The sequence below is a fragment of the Macrobrachium nipponense genome, chromosome 12, assembly GCF_015104395.2.
Source record: "Macrobrachium nipponense isolate FS-2020 chromosome 12, ASM1510439v2, whole genome shotgun sequence".
NCBI classification, from domain to species: Eukaryota; Metazoa; Arthropoda; class Malacostraca; order Decapoda; family Palaemonidae; genus Macrobrachium; species Macrobrachium nipponense.
Window position 1 is genome coordinate 105,957,157 of NC_087205.1, and position 17,744 is coordinate 105,974,900.

Sequence of the window (17,744 nt, forward strand, 5' to 3'; positions counted from 1 at the left end):
AAGGGAAGAAAAGTCCTGGGGAGAAATCCCCTTGTTTCGGTGCGGAAGAAACCTGTCCGGAACCGAAACCTACTGTTATATCTTGCCGAAGGAAAAGAGAGCGGAACCGAATGTGCCTGGATCGAGGAAGAGGAGGGAAGAATGAAAGGGGAAGAGGTTACTCCAGAAGGGTCCGCAGCAGTAAACGTCGAAGCTGACAGCTGTACTCGCTCAATCGTGATGCCTCTCGATTAGGGAGGCAGAAACGCGTATGTCAGAACTTTGTGTTACCTGAAACGCCTGAGATATATCCGCTGCCTTCTGAGCTACCGACTGCTGCGGGAGCGAAGAATCCTGCATAAGCCATCTGATTAGGACCCAGAACTCCTGTTACGTAAGTCTGTGTTCCTCCCTGACCGGAGATACCCTTACCGAAGCCGACTGTACTGTGGGCGTAAGAGAGAAAGACGAAGACGACGGAAAAGTTGGAACTGGTAAATTTACCTGAGACGAAGGAAGGCTTTGGAAAGAAGATGTAGGAAAGGTGGAAGGTGCGCGAGCCGCAGGAAAAGCAAGAGAAGAAGAAGAAGAAGAAGAAAGGAGTCATAGAGGAAACTAAAAGTGGCAGGCAGAGGTTGTGGGAGCGGAAGAAGGACTGCGGACGACCCGGAGGCGGCATGAGACTCTCTCTTAAGGGACATATAATACACTGATTCTGACCCTCCTTGAAAGTCTTGCAGCATGTCCCCTCCAAAAATTATGGACATTCTTGTGTCACATAATTTCTAATGTTCATAATACCATTAATAATGCAACCTTTAATCAAAAGCCTATAGCTTTAGAGAGGCCCAAAAGATCTGCGTTTCTCTCTGCCAAGTCGATCCGACTACTACAGGAACTTCTTAGAACACCCGAAGGGGGGCTCCTTGATCCGCATCACTAGAAGAAGGGGTAGGGAAGACAGATACAGGGGAAGAAGAAATAGGATCTTCTAAGACATAGGAAGGATAGTTGACAGCTAAAGGAACAGGATCCCGCACTTTCGGAACCGTAAACTTTACTTGTGTCCTCGAACCGGACCTAAACAGAAGAGAAGATGGAGAAACGTCTGCCTTAAGGCTGGATGCCAACGAACTCAGACTTGATGTCCGTCCAGGAGAACGACTCTGCACGCTCGCAAGCTTGTCCTCAATACCTAACTCGGACCCTATCGTCTTAGTCACCCCTATTTCCCTGATCCTGGCTAAAATTTTGTTTTCCAAATTAATTTTATCAAACTACTGGGTGGGTGTAAGGGGGGATCCTTCACTGCCTGCTCCGCGCCGAGGGGGCCGACAGAACCTGCTCCACTTGGAGGCTTGTGGTTTCTTCATTACCCTCAGCACCCGTTAGGGCTGGTTCTGAACAGGCAGGGGAGCTGAAAGAGAATTATGATTAGACATCCTAACACTACTAGCATTTTCATCAGCAAATTGTTGGAAAAGACTCGTAATTAATTTGTCATGCTATTTGCTTATCCTATCCTCTATCTGTTTTTACTACCTCATCACAGCTAACTCCTTCGGTTGTTGTATAGGAGCTTGCGATCCTACAGATGACGCTGAATCTACTTTGCGTTTACTTCCTTTACTGGCTAACGACTTGCGATGTCGGATGTAGTCTTCCATCTCTTCAACTGTCCAACTTGAACATTCTTCACACCGCGTTTCCACATCGCATTTAATTTTCCTACATACCTGGCATATAGTGTCTATCGTGTCTCAGAGTACTCATACGTCTCTTGCAGGAAGAGCAGGAGCGATGTGCAGTGGCTTCTGCCGACGTCGGAGAGATCAAAGACGGAGTCGAAACTGCCGGTGCTGAGGCGGAGGGTAGAAGCGAAGTCTTATCCATAATATCTGTATATCAATCCAATCCAAACGAAAACCAAGTCCCGTAATTCTTGAGTTCTTCGTCAATAATCGTAACCATCCGAGAGAGTCGGGCAAGGATCAAACTCGCGCTGCAGAAGGTCAACAACCTTCCCGCGGCGCGAACAAAAAGCAATTGAGGAAGATAAGAGTAACGACACACACCTGTACCAGCGTTGCCAACCGTCTGGGATGGTAACTCAAGGAAGTTTTTACCTGCAGCGTTGGCAACGCTGACTGTTAAAAACAAATTTCCCACTAGTAGTGGGATGGGTAATTGAGTTGTTCGGGCTAATTGGGATTAGGGCTAATTCAGGTGTTCAGGGGATGTATTGCAATATAAAAAGTTTGGAAATTACCTATACTGCCCAGGCTGAAATATATAAAAATTCAACACTTTTTTTCAAATGTATTCTTATATCCTTTCAACCTAAATTTATATGTACTATATACAGCATACAAAAATCATAATATTTCTCTCTGAGGAGATTCAGTGTGGCAGTAGCTGCACTGAAAAGAAAAACTACTAATGGTTTCTGTTCTTACCGCTTGCATGACTCTCTATCTCTCTCTCTTACACATTCATTACAAGCAACATGGTACTCTTTCAATGACCAAACATATCAGGCTTATGAAAATATAACATAACTAATACCAATGATATCTGATATGAATTTCTATGAAAATCTAAACAAAAAATATACTTGAACAATTAACATTGTTACTTTACAAGCTTACATATTTAGGAAATTATTGTGAATTATAAAGTAATGATTATAGGAGTAAATATTTTTGGTAAATCCATAGTAACGTGTCCATGTACTAATTTCCAACTTATAAAATTCTCAGACAGCATTGATCAATCTGAATTTATAAAACTGAACGGTATTCCTTGTCAACGGAGGGCTTGGCCATCACTAAAATATCATCTGGATATATGATCAATATATTCACTAATCTGCCATTTCACACAATTGTTTACATAAAAAAAAAATCATAAAAAAAATTAAAATTATTTGTACTCATAAAATCATTGAACTATATATATTGGATTACTGGTGCATATTTTTACCCATTCATATCAGAGATAGTCAGTAGGCTGGCCCTTTCTAAAATTTGGTCCCTGTAAAAGTAAGCATTAGAGGGGAAAAGGAGGTCCCTCCTGATCTCCCAGTGATCATAATGAGAAATAGCAAACTCAGAAAGTTTGAAGAAGTGAAAATGACCAGTTTCCCATAAGTGACTTAAAAGAGGTGGAAAAACTCCAATCAGTTGCGGGAGCTATATTTAGATATTGTCCAAATGAGTTTAGCACAAGCATCCTTCCCAAATAGTGAAAAGCTTGCTTGTATGAAACAGGCTTACAAAGGAAAAGGTGATATAGAAAATCTTAGTTTCTACAGGCCAGCATTGAACCTATCGTATGTATCAAAACTTATAGAAACTGTAGTTGACGAAAAACGTGGAACTCTACATTATGCCTGATGATCAGTCAGCTTACAGAAAAAACTAATCAACAGTAACTACATTGTGCACAATTACAAACGTCCATCAAATAATATGGTAAAAATTATGGCAAGTAGAAAATGTAGTATCCTGGTTAATGCTTGACGAAAGTCACTTGACACAGCTGACCACAATTTGCTACTCAAGACCTGAGAGCAGTAGCCACTGAAGATGATGTACACAAATGGTACAAAAGCTACTTAGAAAACGAAGAGGTTACAGTGGTCATATCAAATCTCATATATAAAAAAAAAGGCCTAACTGGGTCCTTTGCAATTTGGCATTTACACAACTGAATTATCTAGAATTCTAAACAAGCACAAGGTTAAGGTATAAACTGTATGCTGATGATACTCAATTATATTTTCCTCTCAAAATGGTAGAAGATACCATTAGTAAAATTGATGCAATACCGAATGCATGATAGAAAGAAATGGATGTCAGCAAAAAAATTGCATCTAATAGTTCATTTCGAAAATATGAATACTTCGAAAGAATAACTATTGGCTTGTCATCCATAAATATTGTAGCATCTGTGAGGAACTTTAAAGAGTATTTATCGATAATAAATTTTTTTTTGAAAAACCAAATACTGCATATTGTAAAAACCTGTAACTACCCCATTAAAAACATTGCATTTATTTGAAAATATTTAAATGAAGATACTCTGAAAAGAGCAATTTGTAACCAAATACTTTTGAGCCTTGACTACTGCAATGTTATAAACTCTAGTCTTCCTAACTACCAAGAAAATTGGGTAATTCTATTCAATAGCTCCGCCAGCAAGTTATCAAATTTAAGCACTTTCACTAAAAAGAGGGAAATCCAAGGTTTCGTATGATATATAAATCTAAGAGGCGCTAGGTCTAGAAGTGGTTTAAAAATCAAAATTAAATTTGACCGTTAAAAACATAATTGTCGTTATTACATCATCGACTGTATTCTACGTAGCAAGACATTACCCGAACGTCATAGTTTTAACCAATGATGATTATCCACATTTTACTTGGGACCAGCATTGTAACAAAACTAGAATCAGATGACTCGAATACTCAAACAGGCGACAGTTTTACTAAGAAACTAACACTTTTCACACAATTTCCACCACTAATTTTTCAGTCTTTTGAGAGTCATGGAAGCGTGTGAACCTTCATCTTCTGGTGCGGTTTCTCATTTACCATCTACTCTGACATAAATGTGGAATTTCTCCCAAGTTCTTGTCTCAATTGTTATTTAAATTATAAAGATTTTGTTTTGCATCATTGTGGTAACATCAAAAGAATAATAAAGTACTGCCAAGATCACAGCGTTATTAAAAGTGAGTGATTATATAAAGCCCGGCACTATCATAATTTCCGACTGTTGGAGGGCATACGATCCCCTAAATGAGAAGGGATTTCTTCATCTAAGAGTCAACCACTCCTTGAACTTTGTGGACCCACACACTGGAGCTCATACTAATACTACCGAGAGGCGGTGGTGGGATTTGAAGAATCTGTTGCCTACATACGGTCGTCGAAAGGATCAGTTTTTTAGATACTTGGCTCTTGGCTATTTTAAAGTATTGGATCATAGGCTCCATGCATTCTTAAAGATGGCAGCTCACCTTTACCCTCCAACCTAAGTAAGTACACAAAGGGTTTTAGGCTGTCTTATATTTAATATGGCTGTGTAAGGGGGGGTCGCAGGGGGTGCGAAGCCCCACCCACTAGGTAAGGATACGGCTACTAGGTTAGGTTAGGTGGTTGGTTTAGGTTAGCTGGTGGGCATGTTTATTGCTAATTCTACACGTGCCATTATTCGGATGTTAAAACAAATTCTTTAATTCATTCCCCACCCAAAAACCCTGGTTTCCCACTGGGGGTCCCCCATGATTGGATAGGTTAACAAAGGGGAAAAAATACTGTTCCTCCTAAAAAAATAAGGTCAGCTTTAGATAAAGCACTAAGTAATTCATCAGAAAAAAATATACTATTATCAAAATTATTATGGGCGGAGCTATTGTATAGAATTACCCCAGCACTAACTGAATTGCATTGGCTCCCAGTAAAAGTAAGAATGCAAAATACTTCTTACAGTATTTAAAGCACTGAAATATGATTAACCAACATATTTGAGAAACTGCTTAAGCTTCTTTAGACCTGAAATGAATATTGTGGTCAGACACGCAAGTGAAGCATAGGCTGTACGCTAGTAGGCTATTTGAACCCAGAACAAATTGGAAGTCAGGCAAGAGAGCATTTGAACAGAGGTATAGCTAGGTAGGTACTAAAGTCTGTGCAAAGCTCTCCTATTTGGATAATGGTAAGAACATTTCCCAGTTATCACTTCTTATCTTTTACCTGAATGACCATTCTATCTTATATAAATTACCCCTTAGTATAATACTTTCAACCACTTTTTCTCCTTTGGAGAAAGGGTAATTCTAAGCCCTCATTCCGCGGTAAAGTAGACTATGGCAGTTGACGTTTTCCTACGTTATTTTACTTACTGAACAATAATCTAAAGTAATATTTATTCGGACGACTGGAATTAACCCCCAGGGGCCAGTACTAAACACGGCGAAATACATTGGACGCCCCAATACCTAGTGGATGTCGTATTTGCGGTTAAGTTTCTTGCAGGGTAATTCTAAAGTAGTTCCGCACGGACTGCAAAGAACGTAACCGCGGATACATCATCCACTATGGATTGGGGCATCCAATGTATTTCACCATACGTATTTAGGGTAAAAAACCGCATGGTACAGGGGTGGACCATGTACGATCAATGTGTACAACCCCAAAAAAAGTACATTATAACGCGTCCTGACACCGGAGATGGGCATCAGATGCGACTTGTTGTTGGTGAGAAACGGAGCTAAAGACCTCTACTCCGGTGTCAGGACGCGTTATAATGTACTTTTCTTGGGGTTGTACACATTGATCGTACATGGTCCACACCTGTACCATGCGGTTTTTTACCCTAGTACTGGCCCCTGGGGGTTAATTCCAGTCGTCCGAATAAATATTACTTTAAATTCTTGTTCAGTAAGTAAAATAACGTTGGAAAACGTCAACTGCCATAGTCTACTTTACCGTGGAACGAGGGCTTAGAATTACCATTTGGATAATGGTAAAAACATTTCCCAGTTATCACTTCTCATCTTTTACCTGAATGACCATTCTATCTTATAAATTACACCTTAGTATAATAGTTTCAACCACTTTTTCTCTTTTGGAGAAAATCGTAACTCTTCAAGCCTAGCTACCACAGGCTATGAAAATGATCTTTCATTTCTTAAAATATAGGTAACCTATCATTGCGATTCTTCAAATTCCTTATTACTATACTGGCAATCTCCCTTTTCCACTTTTGAATTTATATCCAGCAATGGCCATATAGGCCTAGCCTGGTGTCTCTGACATCGTCCCTACTTGCTAAAGTTAGGCCTATGGTCGTATAGAACATTGATTTTGTGGCGACCGTAAAGCGTAAATAGCTTTGATTTGCTGCCCATTACCATATCATACATCAATACTGGGCCGTATTTACTTTTAAGAAAATTAAAAAGGTAATCTCAGCTACCTATTCGTAGGTTAATGACCGATGGTGTAACGATAAGCTATAAGCCACCGTAGCCATTGTTGAACCCGAAAAAACAAACACTAGCGTCATAGACCTAAAGTATTTCCGTTGGGACTTTTAAAATGACGGTCAGGGTTTTCATTTCTCAATAATCTAATGGTATGGAAGGGTTATTACGCATGCCTACAAGGCATTATAGGCCATAGGTTAGGCCTATGGCTACCCGTATATCTATAAAGCAAGCTACCGGTATAACATTTCAAATTTGGTCGTGTGGTCGGCGGGTCGTAGAAGCGTAAAACCCGCCATGCAAAATAATCGAAAGCATAAAAAGAATAAAAAGCGAATCGTCAGCGGCCGACCAACGTATAAAGATACGGCAGCAGAGAAGATGATGGGTACGAATTTCCAAGACAAAGAGTTCTGTTCTGCTATGCCTACCTCGTCTTCTGGTTCCTGCAGAGCGCCTCTCGTGCTCCTACGCGATTCCCTCGACGGTAACGAGCTTTTCCTTCCACTGTCCGCTACAGGATTCCCTCTGGTAGATACCATAATAATTCAGTGGGCACCACTACTATTCATTGATATCAGTCTGGGCACGGTAATCACGACAGACAGTCCCAACAACAAACACAACAACACACTCACTGCTGTTGTGTGCCACCTCCTGAACACTGGTCCACTCCTCCCCGGCCGGAGAACTGCGGCAAACAATATAGTGCTCCTCAAAGGGCGCGATTTTCGCTCTGTCGGTGACTTTGGCGCCCTCTCTCATTCATCCGTGGCTGCAGGGAAAACGAACCCGATCTAAAATGAAATAACGGATATTCGTGTGCTCAGCGGAAGGCTTTCCCGATTGTTGATGCGCAGCAATACAAAAGTGGGGAAAAAGGCGCGAAAACTTGAAGAGGGCTTTTGGGTAGCAGCAAGCAGCATCCCTACGTCAGATGACGCACTCAACCCCGCTTAACTGTCCGCCCTCACACCCCCTTCTTAACGTCACTTTTTCGAAAACCCTGGTTCTTTTCGACTAAATCGTGACCTGGGTAAGGACACGAGGCTTATTTTCAATGCACTGCGCTATTCGAAAAATCGATGCAAGTATTGGCTTAACTTTGCTTGGCGAGTCATCAGTATAATGAATTTTTGACTGGTACCACTCCCTCTCAAGATGCTGAACAACGTTTTATAAGTCTTTTTTATTGCTCGAAATTTTTCTTTACAGCATACACTGGTATTTAATTAAGAACATAGTGAAAATGCGTAGTTGATTCGTCGACTTCTACGATTAGTTTTTCGTAGAGTTTCCGACGTAAAATTGTACAAAATATCTTCCTTGGGCGTGTCGTTTTCTTACGTCTTATTAAAACAGCGTCGGAATGATTACGTCCCCTTTTTGGAATAATTAGACTTAATGTGAAAATTGTGTTCCTAGGCAACCAAAGTACACGCAGAGTGCAAAACCTGAAAGCGACTCTGTTGAACATGGATCCGATTAAGTGGTCTTAATGCGCATTGGAGCAAAATAACTGGCAACGAAACATTTCTTTTACTGAAATTCCATTAATCCTATAAACAATTTATTTTGTCGAATTACTAATTGACTCTTGAACGCAAATCATAAATGATTTTGGCGTTAACATGAAATCGTGCACAATAAATAGAGTAGATTTGATGCTTAAGTTCAAATCGCTAGCACACGTTAAAGATTTGAAATAATAAAGCCAGGTAAACAAATTTTTTAGCAAAAATAACATGAATACGTCGAAAATAAAACCTATTCTTTTAATTAAAATATTTTAAATGTGTTATACAGTAATCTCAATATCGCAAAATGTTATTACACAGATCACTATGCCGAATGAAATGTGAGGGAAATTAGTTCTATATCTATTTTGTCCTATGAAGAATATGCTACAAATGAAAAATTAAATAAGAAATTACCGTAACAATGTTTTTATACTTCGTGCTCTCTTCAACCTCTCCAACCGAATTCACTTCGAAATCTTGTACTTTCCAGTTATTCAAACTTTCCAACATCATCATAGCTTACTTGATTTTGAGAATGTCGACCAAGCACTTATCGGATAAGCGTCTGCCGTATCAATATTTGAGTGCTGTTCAGTCAGGCAAGCACGAAATGTATAGCGTAGTATATCATATTGTCTTCATCTTATTGCTCAACACCCATTGGCTTTTAATTCAGAAGCTGTTACTTTTAAAGGACATTAATTTCCCTGCAAATTTATGGAGTTAAATAGACTTGAAATTCAAAATTGGGAAAAGGCTTGTCATCCTTAGACCTATTTATCTTGCAGAAACATCTGAGCACGAACCGACCTTAGTGGGGGATGGTGGGGCTTGGTTTCATCCACGGGGTAGGGACACCCCAACAAAGACAGGAAACATCCCCCCCCCCCGGCCCCACCATCAACCCCACAAACTCCAGTAAGTTTAAACAGGTGTGAGGTAAAAATAAAATCTTACACGTATTCGAACTAACTTTATTTTAAACAAATAATAATTTTGGATGATCATTAATTAATATTGGTTTAAAATATATACATACAAGTGAAAGAGACGTTTCTTTTGTTCGGCCATATCTAACAAAATAGTTTGCATTGAACAGAGACCTTAACGATGTCGTTAATAATATAAATAAGAATAATTTGCAATTATACGGTAAAGCTGAAAGTAGGATATTTGCGTTACGGATATTGGCCTCATTTATTTTAAATTCTCTATACTTGACCGAGCAGCAAATTAATTATTTCTAACGATGACGATGGAAATTGAATGTCAAAATAAGTAAGTTATGTTTAGACGTCATTAGCAATTAAAATATATTTTGGGTTCTTTGTTAGATAGTGACCGCCACGGGTTTAAACCCGATATGTATTCACCTTTGCGGCGTGTTTTGTACAAACTTATGGGGATTACCGTAAAAAACATAAACAAAAGACTGTAAACATCATATAGATAATGACCCAACGAAATATTAGTCCTAGATAACGGTCCCAGAAATAACTCTTGGGTGTCACAGTCTAAGAAAGATCCTATATTTTGTTTCATTAATGTATTTGTAGACACAAAGGAAGAAATTATGTCAAGCATTACATCCAGTGAATAAGTAAATGCTGATGATTATTTTTTTTATCAGTTTCTTAGTATTTAGATTCAGCCAACCTTGTCCTGGCACGGGCTCTTGCTTTTCAGCAGCCCGTAATTCTTACATTTTTAGTATATGCGCTTAACAATTGTTCTTACTTTTAAAAATATTTTCCTGCATGAGTCCATAATAATCTTCATTTTGATACTGGTTAAATCTCCATTCAGCGCTTACACTGTCTGCCAGGTATGACCGAGTAAAATATTATGTCAATTTTATTTGCGGATAATATGCAGCAATTTTTTTTTTTTTTTTTTACTTTGCATATGACGTAGTGATCATACCTAATTATGAAACAAAGATGCTGTTAATAAGGCAATGTTACAAAAATAAAATTCTGCCATAAAAAATTGTATTACATGTGAAAAAACCATAAAAAAAAAAAAAGACCAAATTGTTGCGCTGGTTTAATGTTTTTTTTTTCTCTCTCTCTCTCTCTCCATTAACAACCCAATTAACCGACAGTCACAGTTTTGCAAGGGTTTCCCGTTTCTGCAATTCCCGTTTCTCTCTAATAGCAAGCCAATGCGATCGGGTAGATCTAAAGTAATAGCTCAGGCGCCGGATATTGTCCTTTTTGGTTTCCTTATTAAGATTTTTTTACTGTTATTTTTTTATCGGTCGGGCTGTAATTAACTCCCCCTAGTGACCTAAACATGGCTAAATACATTTAGACAGCCCCCCGCCCCCTCCAAAACACTGCCTGGTCCCGCTAGTGGCTTTCTTATTCGCGGGACCGTTCCCTTGCAGTCAGTGGGAAGGAATTGTTTTACTTAGAAATACCTCCTGATTTTATTTTCCCGTAAATTTTATTGCAAATAACTTGTTTTTTAACCTTTTTCTAATACCATTGCCTTTGCGTTTGTGTATTCCATTATCTATGTCTCCGCTTTCCATTTTCTGCCTTAAGAAATTACCTTTGACTGCGTCTCCGCTTCATTTATGAGCTTAATTACTGTCTGATTACCATTTTCTTTCTTGGTTGTAAAGCCAAAAATTATACTTCTTCCTGTATTTGTATTTTAAAAAATAATGAGCCACTTTTTTAATACCTACAACTAAATTTAATATGATATACATTAGGTCTTCTAAAAGCCATAGTGCTAGTGGCTCTTTATACTTACTCCATTTTAATAGCTATTTTTTTGCGTGTTTAACTGTTCTACGACTCCAGTTAAATTACCTATATTTTGGTTCAAATAACCAATAAAAATGTAATGGAGGCGGTTTTCTTAAGGTTGTCTCCAAACGTACTAATACTAACATCTTCTTGGCGAATTGCTTAATTTAGCAGAATTAAAATCAGCATTGAATTCCACGAATATAAAGAATATTAAGACGAAATATTTATCATATTGCTCATAAAATTATATAAGATTTGCGAAGAGACAAGAAACGGGGAAAAAAAAAAATTTCATGTTATCCAAATGATAAAGAACAGTGTCAAGGCCCGTACCTAGAGTTTTAAATTTATGGGGGTCGTTTTTCCCAAAACTGGGACCTTTTTTTCTATAAATGTTCATTGCATAATTATAGTAGGTATATACAAGATCGGAAATACCTTGAAAAATGTTATTTTAGTTATATTAAGAAGAAAAAGATTATAATAGGGTATGCTGTTCTGTTGCCCTTTCTTAGTACCCCGATTAATTAGACTGTTTTATTCAAAGTACTGACTTTTGGTCAAACAGAATTTTTGCTTATAATTATGTTGAAAGTTTTTACACTGAAAATTCAAGGATATTTCTTCTTCCAGTTTTATTTAACTTGGTTCAATTTATTATGTTAACAATAACATGGCATTTATTACCTTATTTGTTGTTGTTAATATTACCTTGACTTAGTAAAAAAAAAACATTAATTATATTTATTTTATGACTTTGTTAAGTACGAGTTCAATGAAAAAAGAATAGTGCACAAAAAGAAAATATGAACTTTCCAAAAAGTTTAATTTGAGGGAATCAATCGAACCGTCCCCCCCCCCCCCTCCGCTTCCTTCTCACCACGGGTACGGGCCTGAGCTGCAATCATACGGACGCAAATAATTTATGAATGATGATCATTACAACCACCGGTCATGTCGTCAAGAGCTTTTCCTCCCTTTCCTCCAAACAAGGTCAATTTGCTCCTCCCGACTTGTCCGCCCAAACCAAGCAAGGTCCAGTAAGGTCTCCGGCATATAGGCCTAGGGGCGGCTGAAACCAGGCTTATTCGGCAACGCTTGGCTGAATTCGGACCATTTTGGTACTCGGCTCATTCGGGCCTTGTATCCAGGCTTATTTCGGAACCTTTATCCTGATTGGCCGATTCGGACCTAATATTATGCAGTGATGGCTCCTGGCTATTATTCTTAGGGAGTGGTAGCTGCTTACATAATTTTTTTTTGTTTTTCAATTACCTTGATATTCAGACTGCATAAACACAACACATTAATATGGCACGCACAACACCACACACCACCAGACACATGAACACACACATAATTATATATAGTATTATAATATATAGTATATAATATATATATATTATTAATAAGTATAATGTTATGAGACACTATCAATACAATGGAGCGAAAACTTAATTTCGTCAACCTTAACTCAATTGTCTGTTTTTCTTGGGCTGGCCTATGACTGAGTTTACTAATGGGAATGATTACCCACTAATCAAAGTTTGAAACTGTGAAAAGTGTAAAACCAAAACTGAAAAAAGTAATTATAATACTAAAATTCAAAAGCAGTAACTTTCGGCGCAGCGAAGAGACCTGACGGAAAATTATGATGAATATGGTGGTTACTATAAAAATAAAATATTAAGTTTTATGTTAAAGAAGATTGAGGCGGGTAGCAAAAGCAGATAAAAGAAATCATTAAATCCATTAAAAAAGAAGATTAAAAACTCGGAAAGAAAAAGCAAAAATTAAGGAATACAAAACTGAGTAGTGTACAGGAAAGAAGAATAAAAGGATAAAGCATAGGGCCGTATATTAAAATAAGACAAAATAAAAGGAGCTAAAGAACGGGAATTACCCGCACCACCGTGAAAACGCAACAGAGCGCATGCATGTTACACAATTCTCTCTCTCTCTCTTCTCCTCTCGGGTCTCTCTTCTCTCTCTTCTCGTCTCTCTGTCTCTCTCCATCTCTCTTCTCATGCCGAGAAAGGCAGCAAGAATCGCTGGCCGAAGCTAATTTTGAATTTTTGGTATCATTGATTTAATTTAATGTTGTTTATAATGTTTTGTTTTCCAATTTATTGCAACTCACCGCACTCACCACTGAAGTTGATTATTTCTGCAATTTACATTTAAGCAATACCTATCATCCACCCCTCTACGTTTGGTCGATGACTGGCCTACATTATTTCACCCTGCTAAGCAAAATAAGAAACTGGCTAAGGCCAACCAGCAGTTCCACAGTGTTTCCATTATTATTGAATTATTTTTTTTTTACAAAAACAAGAGAATGGTAATCAATTTTTAAAGGAATATTGATAATCTATTACTTAATTTCTCATATTCATTAATATATATTTATATATATTATATATATTGTTATTATATTATATATATATTCATTAAGTTTGTGCTTCGTAATAATTATTATTGGTGAAACTTCTTAGGGGTGCTGCAGCTTGGCAGTTCCCCTCGCATGGTTGGCTGCTGATCTAAATAACCGCCACTGCTAATATGTATTACATATTGTGATATTGTTTTATAATTTATTGTTTGTCAATTGTTTATAATTCCATTATCCCAAAGTCTGTTGTCATAAAATGACCTAATTGGGCGGTAAGCAAAAGGAAATGCCAACTCCTTCTCAACCGTTTCAAGGACCGTATATGTTTTCGTTAACAGTTACATATTGCCTCTAATTTTTAAAAAATTTTTTAAAATAGTTGCAATGGTTAAAAATAAAAGCTAAAGATAAAAGCCAAAATCAAAACCCAATTTTCTACCAGAAATTAGGCCCCTTGACTTTACACTGGCCGCATAGTAAATATATGTGCAACATTTCTAAAAGTAGCTGTACCCGCAGTTGTTAGTTTTTCCTTTCTTTATATTGTCCTCCCACAGTTTTATCGGACAACGCCGCTTTTGTAGTTTTTGACCTACTTTCTCAGGTGGATGACTTTTAATTTTGCTCTCTTTTAACAAGGCTTAATTAAGCCACGCTGATTTCGGCATTTTGTTCTTTCCCGCTCTAGGTAATAGTTGAAAGTGAGCAATTTAAAGATAATAAGTGGAATAAAATGCGAGGTTTACTTTTTTTTCTTGTTCAGGCTATGATGGCCAATGCCGCCCTCTATCGGCACATCGTTATGTTTTAATACTGTGCCCAAACACTGACCTGTTTTCTCCATTTGTCCATTCACCTGAGCTCGGCCAAGCCACGTTATGGTCAACGCTATTCCAAAACAAACTCTCTAACTGCCCCGACTGACACCCAAACCTTACCTGAAAATTTCTTCAAAGGTTTCCCTAATATCATTGCCTATAATATAAAAATATTTATTTGTATGGTCTGAAGTCACCCAATACGAAAGGGTCCGAAACAGCCGAGCAAATGGTTCCGAATTAGCCTAAACATTTGTCCAAATCAAGCCTTGGTAAAGATTGGTCCGAATCATGCCAAGACTAATAGGTCCGAATCTGATCTTGAAATCAGCCCACGGCTCCGGAATTCAGCCATGGTCCACGGATAAGCCTTGGCAAGTGCATTTGGACGAACTAGCTTTCCTGGTTTTAACCGCGAAAAAAAAAAAAAAAAAACGGTTTCCTTTGACGTTTTTTTCTTCATTTTTGGGAGACAAGATGCACGAGAAAAAAGAAAAATTGGGAATGTCTTGTGGTGGCGTAACCCAAAAGAAGAATTGATTGAGGTTCGGCGATTTCTAATAAAGGATTTGAAGGATTACAATAGTATGTTCAGGTAAAAATAAAAAAAAGCAAGGAAGGAAGAAATAAAGTTCGTTTGTTAGTTATTGTTTTAATAATGAGGCTCAAAAGAATGAATACCTTCAACTCGAAAAGCAGATAAAATCTTTAAAAAAAAATCTCAACAGTTTCTGTGAGGAAGGGTTTTCCCTTTTTCTGACAATAATTATTATGGTTCGATCAATTACAATATCCGAAAAAAGGATAGTTTTTATCGTTGTTCATTCACTCCGCAAGCTCTTCATTAACAAGAAGGCTTGGCCAACAGAGCCACCGGTTAGAGGCAATTATCCCCCCAAAAAACCTAGGGCGTTGCTACCAGCTAGTGTGTTTGCCCTAAAGCATCCGATTGTGAAATAACGTTCCCACATTCGTGTTGCAGGTGCCGTGATGATCACGTGGTTGTTTGTTTGCAAGAGGCGCATCTCAAATCTTTCCCTTCCTCGTGGAATGAACTTTCCCTTCTGACATAAGAGGAAAAGTACTACATATCTGTAACAGAGATGTCTCCCCGGAAGGCAAAAGTGAAGTACGTAGTACTTATAACTTAAAAAACGAGACAACCTCTGCTACAGAGTTTTAAAAAATGAAGTACGAGTCCTGAGATAAGAAATTCAACCGCAGGGATACTCCCTGGAGGCCAGTCACTATTTTTTTTGTTTTTTTTATGCAATTCCCAAGACAGGTGGTTTTTTGTTTTTTGTTTATTAAGCTAGCGAGCTTTTGATTACTCTTAATAAAAATAGCCTTTGTTCTAGTATGCTTCCCAACACAGGTCACACTTGGCCCTTCTCTCAATGACTGAAATCACGAATTTTTTCTAGGTCTATGTACGCCAAGTAGTGAGTGTATCCTCTTCCCTTATCTTAATGCAAGGTATATAGAATCCCTTTTTCTATATACCTTGCCTGAATGTATACCTCGCCCCAGTCTGCTAACCGCTCGGTACTACACAATTTACTGTTTAGGTCATCGTGGACAAATAGATATTCAGAAAATTTACCTTAGTCGTTTACCAGCCCTAGTATTGAATTCTTGTTCCTCTGTGTATGTATGTATGTATGTATGTATGTATGTATGTATGTATGTATGTATGTATGTATGTATGTATGTATGCAGCACTAAACTGAAAAAAACGACCAATCTCAACATTCCATGTTAGGTTATGTCTGTGTTTGCAACACGACTTTGAATCCTGTGAGGATATAGGCTACATAGTAAAAGAGGAAAGAAAGAAAAAACACGTCGTATAATTATTTATCTTTTAGTAGCGATTGTACGTAAGGTGTTGCTATTGGTTACAGTGATGGCCAATGATAATCAACAGCCTGTGCGATGCGTGGTGCGGAATGTGGGATGTGTCGGTGGTTCTGGCCGGATGTTGGGGCCAGCACATGTTCCAATTGGTTTAATTTTATAGATCAACCATGCAGTTATTAATTAGATCATGTATTAGTTGTAATGACATACATAAAACAAAATAAAAAATATTTTGCTTAAAAATAATGATTATTTACTCACAAAGACTCGAAATGTCCAAACTGAAAGATTTATTACCAAAATGCGTCAGATAATCATCAGTAAGAAACAACTGAATATTTTTCTACTATCATGAACACTTAGTCTGCTACAAATACGTTAAAAATATGAAAAAGTCCACTTTAGCAGCCGTCTCTTCAATATCAAGATAAAAATTTGGACAGTGAAGGTGGGTTGTACTGTAAGCCATACGACAGAATTTATAATGAATAACTCCTTACGGATGCGCAGCTAAGTAATTTCCTGCTTAATCTATATTGAAATTATCTGGATTACCTTTGAAATTTTAAACAGATTCGATGTTGGATTAAACGATGACAACGTAGATTTTATACGAATTAAACAAAATATGCCATAGAAAAAAAATGACAGCTAAAGTCTCGTTCCGTACTTTTCAAAGGATATATAAATCGTCTATCAGTAGTCTCAAAATTTGAAGAATCGGTAATCTTATTGAAAATGCTTAAATGATTATTAATATTTAAGAGCATTAATTTTTAATTGAAACATCTGTAATAAATCATTTGTACAGAAAATTGTTTTCTGCGCGTTAATCAGTGCACAATTGAGGAAAAGTGTCAGAACAGACTACTGGAACGGCAACTTATGCCACGGTCACCGCGTTGGGGCGCGCGGGTACAACCGAACCGAGTACTCGGTGCTCTTTAGTTACAAACAGCTGTGCTTGAATTATTTATTCACGAAGGAAATGTCAGACAAGGGAGCATCGGTGAGAGCAAATCAGTTTGTCTAGTTGAAACGAGACTCAGGAATTTACTCACCTGATAAGTGTACGGACTTTTTAAACGAGTGAAATTTTGCGTGCGTAAATCTGGACCATCTCTTAGTTAGCTGTATTAATTTAAGTCTACTGTATTTTTAGGCTACCGGTTATTTTAGCATAGTTACTTACTACCTATTGTAGTATGTAATTATTTTGTGCCGCTGATGTTAATGGTTAATTGCCGGTGTGTATTTTGGGTAATGTAGAGGCCTACCTCATACAATAGGTAGTAGGTTAGGTATTTTTAGCTTACGTGTTCCTAGGCTGTCATTTGTTATGGTAGATTTATTTAAGATTAAACTACAAAAACCGTATAGCTAGCCTACAGTTTCCATTTTTTTTTAACGAATGGCGTTT

The 17,744-nt window shown here is 37.7% G+C and overlaps 2 protein-coding genes across 4 annotated transcripts in view; one reads left to right on the forward strand and one right to left on the reverse strand.

The window, feature by feature from the left end:
• Positions 1–7,892, reverse strand: part of LOC135224912 (ATPase family AAA domain-containing protein 2-like) — a 262,177-nt gene extending 254,285 nt beyond the window's left edge. The window contains exon 1 of the mRNA XM_064264237.1: positions 7,404–7,892. Within this exon, the coding sequence (XP_064120307.1) occupies positions 7,404–7,514 (111 nt within the window). The 5' untranslated portion in view covers positions 7,515–7,892. The remainder of the gene's footprint in view (positions 1–7,403) is intronic.
• A 9,320-nt stretch (positions 7,893–17,212) lies between these two features.
• Positions 17,213–17,744, forward strand: part of LOC135224735 (signal peptidase complex subunit 2-like) — a 13,217-nt gene continuing 12,685 nt past the window's right edge. Inside the window, exon 1 of one of the 3 annotated variants that reach the window (XM_064264049.1) lies at positions 17,213–17,333. In XM_064264049.1, the coding sequence (XP_064120119.1) occupies positions 17,313–17,333 (21 nt within the window). In that variant the 5' untranslated portion in view covers positions 17,213–17,312. Of the gene's footprint in view, positions 17,426–17,744 lie in introns of all 3 variants that reach the window. The other 2 variants (XM_064264050.1, XM_064264051.1) reach the window with 2 other exon arrangements.